Consider the following 12,526-nt stretch of genomic DNA (forward strand, 5'->3'; position numbering starts at 1 on the left):
CTACATAAATCAGCGCTCAGGGATTCATTCAGTGTAAAAACATAAGGAATTCCCGGCACACTGTGAAGCAGCAGCTGTTGTGGAATCGGATTTATCGGAGTGTGTGCATTTGTGCTGCAGGAGGAAAGTTTTTGTCATTATTTCTTGTTTAACAGTTACAGTTGTAGGCCTTCTCTCACTATTTGTAACATTAAAACAATTCTGTATGCATCAGTCTCTGACATCATCAGTAGAGCGGGTGTTTAAAATGAACTCATCTTCCCTTTGTTTGGGAAATGTGTTTTGGTGTTGAGTCCTGATATGTCAGGTGAGCTGTTGTAAGTCAGTTGCTATGGCAACGAGTCTGAGTGTAGCGCAGCCCGGCACAGAAAGCAAAGAAAAATAAGAATATGTTTTTTTTTCTGTGTTTTTCCTCTTGGCTGTGGTGTTATGCACGCTTCAGTTGTTCTGCCGTGGCTTTTTGCCCCCGGCGTTCTGCTCACGCACAAACTGACTGAAATGAAACAGTATCACCTGAAAACCCTCTAATCACTCACATTTCTTTTTTTTTTTTTCCAGTTTGTATTGTTTTTTTTAGGTCCATATCGAGCTTTAACCATTTTTTTGTTTTCGATTATTGTCCTTTTGCTTGTCACTTGTGTGCAACCTGGGAAGCTAAAGCTAAAGCTTGACTTGCCGGCGTGGAAAACGAAAGCTGACGCCGTTTTAGCCTCCGGGGAACTTCAGAGCACTTTGTGAAAGTGAAAACAAGTCAGAAACATTCAGTGGGAAAGACCTGCACACACACACACACACACACCACACACACACCACACACACACACACACACACACACACACACACACACACACACACACACACACACACACACTGCTGCTGCAGCAGCAGAGCAAAAAAAAAAAAACTAAGTCAGCTTTAGCATATGCTGAAAATCCTATAAGTCAGCCGCCATAACAACAAGAGTCTTAGTGCCAACATCCATCCTGTTCATTTCATATAGCATAGCCACAAATCCAGACATCATCAGGGTATTAGGATTGAACAGGATTTGAGGATTGTCTTTAAAAGCAATGGCTTCCAGCAGGAGAGAACTGCATCCATATTTGGCCAGGTTGAAAAGTCTTCAGCTTGTCTTTTTTTAAAAATGTCTCAATGAATAATCATGAAGCCTAGCTTGGCCTCTGCAGACCTTTTAAAGTAAAGTCCTTACCCACTCTAGATAGATAGATAGATAGATAGATAGATAGATAGATAGATAGATAGATAGATAGATAGATAGATAGATAGATAGATAGATAGATAGATAGATAGACAGACAGACAGACAGACAGACAGACAGACAGACAGACAGACAGACAGACAGACAGACAGACAGACAGACAGACAGACAAATGCTTGGGTAGGGTTTAAAAATCAGCCTAATCACACCATGTCCACTGTGAAGCAAGCGGTGGTAGCGTCATACGGTGGGAAGCCTGGTTGAGCTACAAATATTTAGAGGAAGACAGAGGAGCTGCACAAAATAACAATCCGAAAGAAAAAAATCAACATGTATGCGTTCGTTAGGACTTTTGTTTGGAGTGGCTCAGTTAAAGTCCGCACCGAAATCCACTTGAGAAGTTGTGGCAACATAAAAATGGAGATCATTCTGAGCTTTTTCGTAAAGAAGAATGGACGATAATTTCAGTCCGTTGTCCATTTTTCAGATTTGTATTTTTACAAAAAATTGAAATGAAACCAATCTAGAGTTTTCCGTTCCATTGGTTACAACGTGAGATAAGAGTTTGCATAACGTCTCAATAAAGTAAAACTGATCTTGTTTTAGTGCTTTTGGTTTCCATGACCAGGTTGCGATTGCCGCCCAACATTCTGCATCTTCGTTTATGACACTCTGAAGGACCAGGAACTGAACTTCATCTCAGACATATGATGACAGATGAGATGGAACTAATTCAGTATGAAGCTGTGAACTTTGCTCAGATATATTAGAATGAATTCGCTGCTTGTTAAGGATGAATTGGCATGTCGCTGTTGCTGCAGGGACCCAGTGGGGGGTGGCGGGGGGGGGGGGGTGCTGCGTTCAGTGTCACGTGTTCAGACTGCAGGGCAGCGACCAAACAGCTCAGCACACAGGAACATCTCATTACCTCTTTTCTGTGACCCCAGTCTTTCTGCTGTCATTCGCTGCGTTTCCATTACAAACGTAGAAAAAGAAAACCTTGTCAGAGTAGCAGTTTAGCATTTGCAGTGTTTCCATTCGATAAGAAACGCGATTAATAAAATCACATGTGGACGAGCGATGTGCCGCGCCGCGCCGCCGTCCTCCTGCTGCTTCCTGTCGTCTTCTTCATGGTGGCTGGTGCCAGTAGTGAAATCCGGTTGTTGATCATGTGACTCGTGTGACGTGAAAAAAAGTGTTTCCATCACAGTTTTGAAAATTAAACCATTTTCGATACCACCAAAAAAAAACAAAACAAAAAAAACCTCGTTCTAGTGCCAGAGGAAGAGTTTTCTCAGAAATTGGTGCAAATTCATTCAACAAATGTATTTTTGAAATGTGAAATTATGCAATTATATCATAATTTGACAAATTACAATAAACAATTATGATATGCATGGGATTGAGTAAATATCAATCCAATGCAAATGCGCCATTCCACAGAAAGTTCAGAAACAAAGTTTCTCTTTCAATTATTCAACCTTTTTAGACTCAGTTTAGGGTCAGTTAGGGTCAGGGTAAGGCCGAAGCCTCCCTGACCTTTGGATTCATGCTAAATGAGTGTTAGCTACTACAGTTACGATATTAGCTGCTGTTACTGGAAATGTTGTACAAATATAAAATACGAAAACTAACAAGACGAGTGGGTCCAAATGCATTCACAATTCAAGTCACCACAGAGCAAAACTGAGAGACGGGGATCAATACAGCACAACAGGACAGAGGATTACACAACAGTCCTAGGAAAACATCCGTCATGTTGGTAAGTTTCAGACTGAAAGATAAGAATGCATTTGAAACAGCAAGACAAGCACAATAATTACAGCTAAAAGGGAAAGGAAAGGGATTTTGGAAATCACCCATCATATTTAATCGTCCCATCTCCGAGCCACAGGCCATAAATTCCTTCCAAATTATCTCTGAACAGTTGGAGATATCTTCAGAACAAACAGATTATTATAAGAGAAACAAAACGTTACTTTTGATACTGTCAGGCTCTCAGCATTTCAAATCTAACGGTGGAACTCTGCTCTAGCGAGACCGACGTCTACTTCATCAAACATCGATAAATCTCTTAAAGGTGTGCTTTTGTTGCAATCCAAACACCTTTGACCTCTGACCCGCAACCTGAAGCTGATCAACAGGCTGAATCATCAGAATCATCTGAAAATCCCTAAATAGATTTTAGTGTCTTAGTTAAAGCTGAGAGTCTTTGGCAGCACTCAGCAGAAATGTTCTGGAACCACAAAGAATCGTTTTTCTGACATTGTGGAAGTTTTTTTTTTAACCGCTCCCTAATCTCAACATGCTAAAAGAAAACAAAAAAACAGTAACACTTTATTTGAAAGACTGACATGACACTGTCATCAACACAACATAACATTGAATGTCTATGGCTGCCATCATGACGTGTCATTTGGTGAATGACACTTTTAACGCAAAGTTGTACCAAAAGTTACATTAAAAGTGACAACTTTGCATTAAAAGTGTCATCATTTACCCAATGACACGTCGTGAGAACAGTCATAACATTCACAAAGACTCCTTCATGTTCATAACAGGTATTATGTAATGTTTATAACAGTATTATGCCATAAACATAATACTGTCCCTTCAAACAGAGTTACCAAAAAAACACACATTACCCTAAAGGTAAAACCTCTCACACGGTTGGCTTTAGCTCCTTTTTTAACCCTTAAACTTCATTTTTCTTTAATAAACTTGTGTAATTGGCACCACATAAGTTGATTTGCACATATGTATTAAAAGAAAACAAACAAGCACCAACACAGGTGTCGATGAAGGAATGAGAGGAATAACCTCTTGAAGTCCAGCTCGTCCTCTTTACACCCACGTCTGCCAAGCCGTGTTGCCAAATGCTGGAAGAATCCTATTTCCACTTTAATCCATTGTCCTTTCTTATTTGTCAAACATGCAACCGGGATGCGAGTTAAGAGCCTAAGACCCGGGCCAAGCAGCTTTACTACCACATCCAGTGGAGTAAGTAAAAAAAAAAAAGCCATGAAATTTGCTGGGAGCGTTTATGTTTTATGTCTGCAGGGAGTTTACAACCTGCAGGCTGATAAAAACAGAGGATTTGTGAAGGTAGAGAGGAGTAACAAGAAAAACATTGCTCATCTTTTCTCTAAACGCTTGCAAATATATACAGGAAAACATTCTTGGCTACTTCCACCTCGACCTTTTGCTGTGATCCCCAGATAATGCTGACTGGACTTCCAAGTTGTCACGGAGATTAGACAAGTTGGCGTTGCTGGCAAATCTAGTTGCCACTGTGACAGGAATCATAAAGAAACGTGTTGGTACTTTTTCGTACCATTCTGTATGTGTTTTTTTGGAGAGAGCTGTCTTTGCTTTGGTTGAGCGCACAGGAAGCCAACCCAGTGGAGGTGTTGCTGATATGTCCTCCTCTGTAGCCTGACAAAGTGTTAAGATCCTCTTAGAGTGGAGATTACAGCCGCAAATCCCAGCTCTGCCTGTATGTGCCTCTCCTTAAGACAGCTTTACCCTTTTGCAAAATTCCTGGGTCATTAGGAGTTACACTCCTGCTTCGCCCCAAACGATTCACTCTGCCGTTTCACGTTATTACCGGGTCAGACGCCTCCGCAAATAGACAGCTGCTTGTTTGTGGCACAACACTTGCAAACAGTCCCTCAGTTTGAATCTTACAGGATTGATATATTTCAGGTTTCTTAACCGTTTACAAGACAAACCGCACTCTCCTTGTGGATGATGAGACCCAGACTAAATTCCTATTGAAAGCTTGACCTGTTGTCTGGGAAGTAATAATAAAATTTATTTAAATGGTGTGTTTCCCGCCCAGGATCTGGCTTGTTACTGAACTTCCATCAGATTTTAATAGGGTCAAGTTTGGAACCATTCCAGAAGATTGAGGTCAGCCTACATGAGCAATTTCAAAAGCCAGTTTTGATGAATGTTTTAGATGGAGCAGCAAGTTTTCTCTGAGATTGAACCGATTCGAGGTAAAGCTGAAGAATTTGGAGCTTGTCCTCCTCTGTCATTACTTCATCAACATGTTACAATCTTCCTCAGTGAAGCAGTAAACTTTTCCTTTACCCTGCTTGAGACGAAAGGATTCTGATGGCCATTGTTCATCCCACCTACCTGCATTAAAGTTTTCCAAAGTTCTTCCAAAGAAATGAGCTCCAACATTTTTGAAAAACATGTGAGAGGAACTCCACGCTGGGATGTATGGGAGTGGTAGAAAGCTCCCATTCACGGTGCCTTACCAGGGGCAGAGAAATGTCTAAGTTCAGCCCAGACATACATTTTCTGAGCTGTAGCAAACATTGCTAGTTTGCAACTTCATCTTGCTTGATGCAGCCATTCTTAACGTCAACATCTGACGAAACGCTTTGATTCACTCCGAACTAGTACATGGAAACACGCCTCGTTTGCATTTTGATTACATTTCACATTTATTTCACGTTTTTTTGAAATACACTTTACGATTCTTTGGAGAAATACCCACTGTCCTTTACATGTAGTCATCATGCAACCTTAATCTCGTAATACAAGCAGGTTCAGAATGGATGAAACTAAATTCAGCATTGGACTGATGGAGAGTAGATCATATTTGGCCTATCCAGGGACCCGGTGAAACCAAACGAAGACGGTCACATTTCCGCTTAAAGCTCCAAGCACATTTTTCCTTCTGGTAAATAGAGATCACCAGTGCTGAAGAGTGACTAATCCGGTGCTTGAGTTGAGATCAAAACTGCCTGCAGGAAACATGTGTTTCTAGTTCACACAGTTCAGTGTCATAATAGCAGAAGGCCCTGACGAAACGCTTACACTCAGTCCCTTAAGCACTAATAAAACTTAAGTAAGAGCTTGTGTTTGATCGGGTGTGTGCAAACACTTTATGTTAAGGCACAGACTTTCACAGATCCTGGATTACACATGTGGCAAAACATTTTACCGTTCACTGTCCACAGCAGACTGTAAAAACGTCCTCACTTCATTGTTTTGGTTATTTTGCGTGATTTGATTTATTCGAGCCATAATTAAGAAAGTAGGTTGACTTGTCAAGGTTTGAATATTTGATGGAGGAATAAAAACTATTTTCCCCCTCCCACATAAAACTCTTAATGACAAAAGTAAGGAGAAAAGTGTTTAGCGCTGTTGGGATTTTATGTGACAGGCCAACAGAAAATTGGTGCATAAATGTGACATGGAAGGAAAATTATGCATGGTTTTCAGCTTTTGATAGAAATAAAAATCTTGCGTAGCATCCATTTATATTCAAGTCCTCTGATTCAATATTTTGGAGACTACATATCAAGATTACTTGGAGCAGGAAAGGACGTGCGGTGCTAATGTTCTTTGAGCTGAGTGAGCAAACTGGCTGCATAGTGACCCCGTCACAGAGGCAACCACCCCTTCAAACCAACACAGTTCACCACCACATGCAGTGAGTCAATCAAAATGTGCGTGCACCATTTCCTAATTGTCCACATTCTCACAGTACATATTTTTCTGTAACTATCCTCATGTTTACCATGTAAACGTGGATAGAGTTTGTGTTTTGTGCTAACTTCTTGTCTAGAAAGTTGTCAAAGTGAACATTTTTGACTCAGGTGTTTAGCGACAGCCTTATTCCAAATGTCACAAGCGGAGAAGAGGTGTTGATGCCTTTATAGCACTTTGAAATTGATCCATGCCAGAACAGCTTATTTGTTCTGGCATCGCTACCATAAGATACAGAAGATTGCATTGTTTCTGGCATCTCACTAGGCAACGCGGTAAACTCTCGCCAGTGCTCAGATTTTAAACGTCTGAACCAACCGCCATTAACGACACAATTACCGACAAGGGCTTGGAAACATTATGTAACTGGCCAGTTTTGTGAGGAGAAAAACAAAAGCTCACAATAATAAAATAACATGTTTAGAAAGCGTGAAAAAAAATTCTCGTCTAAATACAGTACCAGTAAGAACATTGTGATTAATCGTAGTCACACAGAACAGATGGGTTTCTCTGGACACACTCCTTGACCAGTACTGGATGGACAAAAAGGAAAAGGAAAGCTTTTATCTGTCATTGTCAAACTTGTCAATAGCAGAAACCTTTGTTCAAACAATGTCTAAAAAGTCCTAAATCTCTTTAGACGTGCTGTGTTTTAAAGAAACGCAGTGGAAGTCAGTTGTGTCAGAACTGTGAAATATTGCTTTGCCTCTTAGAAACCACAGGGTGAAGAAACAAACATGCTTAATTACGCAGATCTCCGAGGAATTTAATAATGACTGATTCATATCATTGTCAATCGTGTTGCTTCAGCGGCATGACTGAAACTGAGACCATGTGCTTTTCTCCCTGCTCCTGAGCCATTTGCACTGCAGACAGGAGACACTTTGCGTAAGTTTTTCTTGCCATAATTGGTCTAGTCATTATAGAACTTATGGAAACAATGTACTTTCAATACTTTGTCTTGTTTCTAGCTACAAACCCCTTACTAAAAACATTGTGGCTCATTTATTGTACCTTTGAAATGACCCAAATTCCAGCATTCCAACAATGTTCCTTCTTGCGTTAATGACTGTCCGTAATAGAAAATTCAGCGATAACTATCATTGAGTTGTTCAAGCAATGCTACGACCAGGTTGCACCCTCAGGGACCAACTTCCAGTAATTTCAACAAACATTACATGTTCGACATACTCTTCAGTGCGAATCAAAGAAGCTGAGGTAGTCGGAAACCCTACACTCCAAAAATACAAAATGCATCAAATGATTTTGGTCTAGTTTCTGGCACAAATACCTTCATACATTTCAAAAAAGGTACAACTAACTAATAAGTAATTTTAGCAAGATTTCAGAGCTTGTTTTAAGTCCAAAAATGATTAATAATGATAACAAGGAAGTTCAAGTTCCTCCAGCAGATTTTCTTACACTTATGAAAAAAATATTTTGTTCTAAGTGCATTAATCTGCCAATGGAACAAGTACTTTGTGTTCCACTGCAACCTTCTGTATCTTATTGTATCAATGCCAATACAGATAAAATTTCAACAAACTTTTGTTATGGATTCATTTAAAAGTATCGCAAATCCATCAAGAGCTCATCTGCACTTGTAACATTTGTCATAAGGTGGCCACCATCAATGTTTTGCACTTGAAACTAGACCAAAAACAGATTTTTTGAAGTAAAGGCATCATGAGCTCACATAGTTCTCAACATGATTAATTGTAGTACTAACCAGTTTTAGAAATCAACTTTGACCCTGCTAGAAAAATTATGTTACACATAATAGGGCCTTATTAATCAACATTAATGTATTTTGTTGAGATTTAATATAGCAAATTAGGGAAATAATGCATGGTTTTGTATGGAGTAACACCAGCTTCCACTGACAGAGGTGGGCGGATCAATACAAAAATATCGATACCAAGTCTACCAATAATACCAAACATTTTGACTTTTGAAGCTCATAAATGTCCTTACGCTAGAAAATCTCTGAGATCAATCTCAGTTTTTTGTCAAACATTCACTCTTATTTTTTTCAACCCACAATTGCTTTAATGCGCCATAATCTTTGACAGCAAAGCAAAGAGTCTCACTGGCTGAGCTGTTGGTCATGGTAGTCTTTAATTTGGTCTTAAAAATGACCTGATTGTGCTTCTGTGTTACAATTTAATGCTCCTGAAGGGAATCCCCTCGGCGCACGTCTTCTGTGCTGCAGAACTCTGCGACTTTGAGGCATCAAATTCACTGTTTATATGCTGCGGATTGAGCCAGTGGCTGAGAACATCACAGCGGATGATTCACACTATTTTTATTCTCATAAGTTCTTCCAGGCAGGCTTGAATCAAACCTTCCAAACAAAGAAATGATTATTTTAACATTGAAAATCATAACCCCAAATGCAGTTATGTTGGATGATAATTATACGTCCTGATGAGTCTCGTTTGTCAGATTAAAAGTAACGTTTGAAGTGAATTTTACGCAGGCAGGTACTAAAGGTCCTGTGTGCCATTATGTGAAAATCCAGAAGCTGACATCTGCACAGTAGTTCAGCACAAAAAAACTTTTGTTTTCACTTTTTTTTTTGGCAAATGCAACCTTTTTTAGAATATATATTTGAGAGGTGAGATTAGAAACACTTCTCTCAACATGTAAAAAATAAAAAATCCCAGTGATCTTTCTTGTCTTTATTCTTTCAGTTTTCATTTCATGTTCATTAAACTAAGTATTGTTCAGGATAGCACCTAAATATCTCAATCCCCCTAAAAATGTTCAACTGTTAAAAGGTGTCACGAATGGACAGATAGTCAGACGGCACAATTAGCTCATTTTTTTTTTTTACAATATTAACTTTAAAAAATATTTTAATATCCAGGAGATTGAAAACTATTTCATTTTTCAGTTCTTCTCAACCAATGACCATGTTTTCTTCAGAGTTTACAATGGCATCCAAAATGGCGGAATCATCTTCAGGGTGAACGTTTTGCTCGTTGCTGCCGGCTGATGCCGTGTTTTCAGTCCCAGTTGTTTTAAATGACCAAAATCAACTATTTCTCCCTTTCGGGTAACTGTTAGCCTGTTAGCTAACGCAGGGTAAGCTTTCCTTTCAGTTTCAGTAGGTACATCTATTCAAGTAGTCCTTAACCCTTACTTTAAAAAAAACCAATTGTTACTCATATAAAATGATAAGGTGTTAAACCGTCATCTGAAACGATGTCGCATTTGGGTAAAACCGAACAGTCAACCATAAAAACTGTGAAATCAAAACAGATTCGGAAGGTAAGCTGTGAAAAGAAGAATAAAGACATTTATTATCCTCTTACATGTGTTATCTAATCTTTGGCACTGTAACAATTTGAAATGGGTCTTGATATATATATATTTTTGAAATATAAAATTTCCAACTTTGGGATATATGGGCTTTTTATTCAAAGGATGAAACAAATGAAACCACAAGAAGCTAAACTTGACCGCTGGTCGACATTGCAGCGAAGACACTGGGAAGGTATCTCGCGACGCGTCTTGCGTTTTGGTCGTCGAGGAACCTCGGACCGTGTCGCTGGCCTCGTGTCGGGTCGGCTCGGCGGGACGCGTCGGGTCCCTGCTGATGGGTCGCCTTACGACGGACTCGTTGCCGAACCGTTTACGGCAACCGCTGCTGCCATGTCCTGCTACTCACACTTCAGTGAAGGCACTTACGAAGTCTCGCTGTGAAGCACCTTTACTGCCCCCTAGCTTCGCGTTATAGTCTTAAAGTCAGTTTTTTTTCTCGTTTTCATTTTAAGGAATCTTCTGTCAATAAATAACACAAATATATTCATACATCATATAAAGATAGATAGCCATGTATTCACTACATGCATTTCATATAATTTAAATAATTTATATGTACAGTCCTCGCCCTCTCCAATGAGTTCTTTCGTTACAGCACATTAGTATGAAATCGCATTCAAATGGACCCGAGATTTCTTCAGATGTACTGTTTGTAGCGGAACGTCGCGGTCCCGCTGCCGCCGCACCTAATCCTGTGGTGCGGTTTTCTGTGGAAATAAAATCCCAGAAGAAAGAAATGGTGGAACTTCACTGGTTCTGGTTCAGAGGAACTTGAGTTTTTACGTCTTGCGTTTCCTCCTCGACAGCGCGCAGACGCAGGAAGTGTTGATGCGTATCCACCGCCAGCCCACCATGCCGCTGTGGTCCTGCGTCAGCGCGCGCACAAACGTCTGCGTCGTCTTGCACTGAGAGCTCCAGTTTTTCTCGTCGATTCCCCTGCACTGCCTTTCTTTGGCTCTGGACGGCTCCTCTTCGCCTCGACAGTTTGTCTCGTAGAAAAACTGCTTGACCTCCCGCTTGTCGAAGGTTTTAACTTTGGCCATGACCGTCACGTTGACTCCCCGCAGGTCCATGGCGCTGGTTTTGTCCATCACCCACTTGCTCTCGCTGTCGCAGACAGAATACTCCCCGCGGTAGCTCCGGTGCTCGGCCTGCCGCTTCTTCCGCGTTTTGTTTCCCGCCGCCGCTCCCTCCTGCCCGCCGCTCACGAAGTCGTCCGCCAGGTACAGGGGAGGCGGCTGGAGCGGCGGCCGATCGCTCAGCACCACCCGCGGCGAAATGTATCTCTTGTGGTTCCGCAGAATGTCAGAGTTCACCAGCGTCACCTGCTGCTCCACGGCGCCTTCGCTGCTCCCGCCGCTGCGGCCGCCCGCGCCCCACGGCTCGCCGTCCTCCTGGTCCTTGAACGGTAAGCTAGGCCCCGAAACAGGGAGGATGGGGTCGTGGTCCCTGCCTTTCCCCTGCTGCCGGTGGCTCCCCGGGGTCCGCTCCCTCGTCAGGTCGGCCTGCAGCAGCTGGATTATGAGGGAGTTCAACGGGTCCGGGCTCGGCGGGTGCTGCTGTTGTCCCTTGTGGCTGCTGTTCATGCTAGATGCTTGAATACCATACAGGTACACAAGGGCCATAACATACAGCAGGATGGACATCACTAGATTCACCTGCAAAATCTGTGAAGACATAGAAAGAAAAGAGATATAAGGGTTGTGTCCTTTAATATGTCCAAATTGGATTTTGTTTCATTTACAGAGGTACAGTGCCTTACAAGAGTGTTTGTATTATTTTATAGTTTACAACTAGCCTGGCTATTGCCTTCCTGTGGTATTGTGCTTGATTAAAATCACGCTTGGTGGGGCTTTCGCCCATTCACTTGGATTCAGCTGGTAGAATTTCTGTTTCTAGTGCAAATGTCTTAGTACACTTTAAACAAGACAAAACTCTTTTAAAGTAACTTTTCACCAAGAAATGTGAGCTTGTTTTAAGTCAATAATGACTTAATATTCGTGAAAAAGAATATTCACTTAAAACAAAAGATTTTTTGCCATTGGTTTAATTGTCATATCATTGTATGTAATAAACATGAGAACCTTCCTTTCCAGTTGAAATTCACATTATTTTGTGCTCATTTTTTAAATACTATAAGAAAACATGGAGGGTATAATTACTTTTGAAAGACAGACCTTTTTATTTGACTGTTTTCCAAACAGTAGACTGAAAAGAAGGGGCTGAGAACACATTTTACGTCACCAAACCGACTTTGTGCATCTTCTTTTTCAAAGCAAAAGATTCACATGAAATGAAAGATTTGCCTGGATTAATAACTCTCACGATACCAGGTGATTTCAGCTTCAAGAGCATTTTAAACGGTTGATTTTAAACACAAATCCAAAAGACTCGTGGCACGAGGACGTGCCTTCGACTTAGCATACATGCTTGGGAATTAACATGTGGCAACTTGTGCAACATACCTCACTT

General features: G+C 40.9%; 1 protein-coding gene across 1 annotated transcript in view; it reads right to left on the reverse strand.

The window, feature by feature from the left end:
• Positions 1-10,001: 10,001 nt before the first annotated feature.
• Positions 10,002-12,526, reverse strand: part of ntf3 (neurotrophin 3) — a 32,287-nt gene continuing 29,762 nt past the window's right edge. Inside the window, exon 2 of the mRNA XM_055055570.1 lies at positions 10,002-11,721. Coding sequence (XP_054911545.1) covers positions 10,834-11,721 — 888 coding nt within the window. The 3' untranslated portion in view covers positions 10,002-10,833. The remainder of the gene's footprint in view (positions 11,722-12,526) is intronic.

The sequence above is a fragment of the Poeciliopsis prolifica genome, unplaced genomic scaffold (assembly GCF_027474105.1).
Source record: "Poeciliopsis prolifica strain line A6 unplaced genomic scaffold, Auburn_PproV2 SCAFFOLD042, whole genome shotgun sequence".
Lineage (NCBI taxonomy): Eukaryota > Metazoa > Chordata > Actinopteri > Cyprinodontiformes > Poeciliidae > Poeciliopsis > Poeciliopsis prolifica.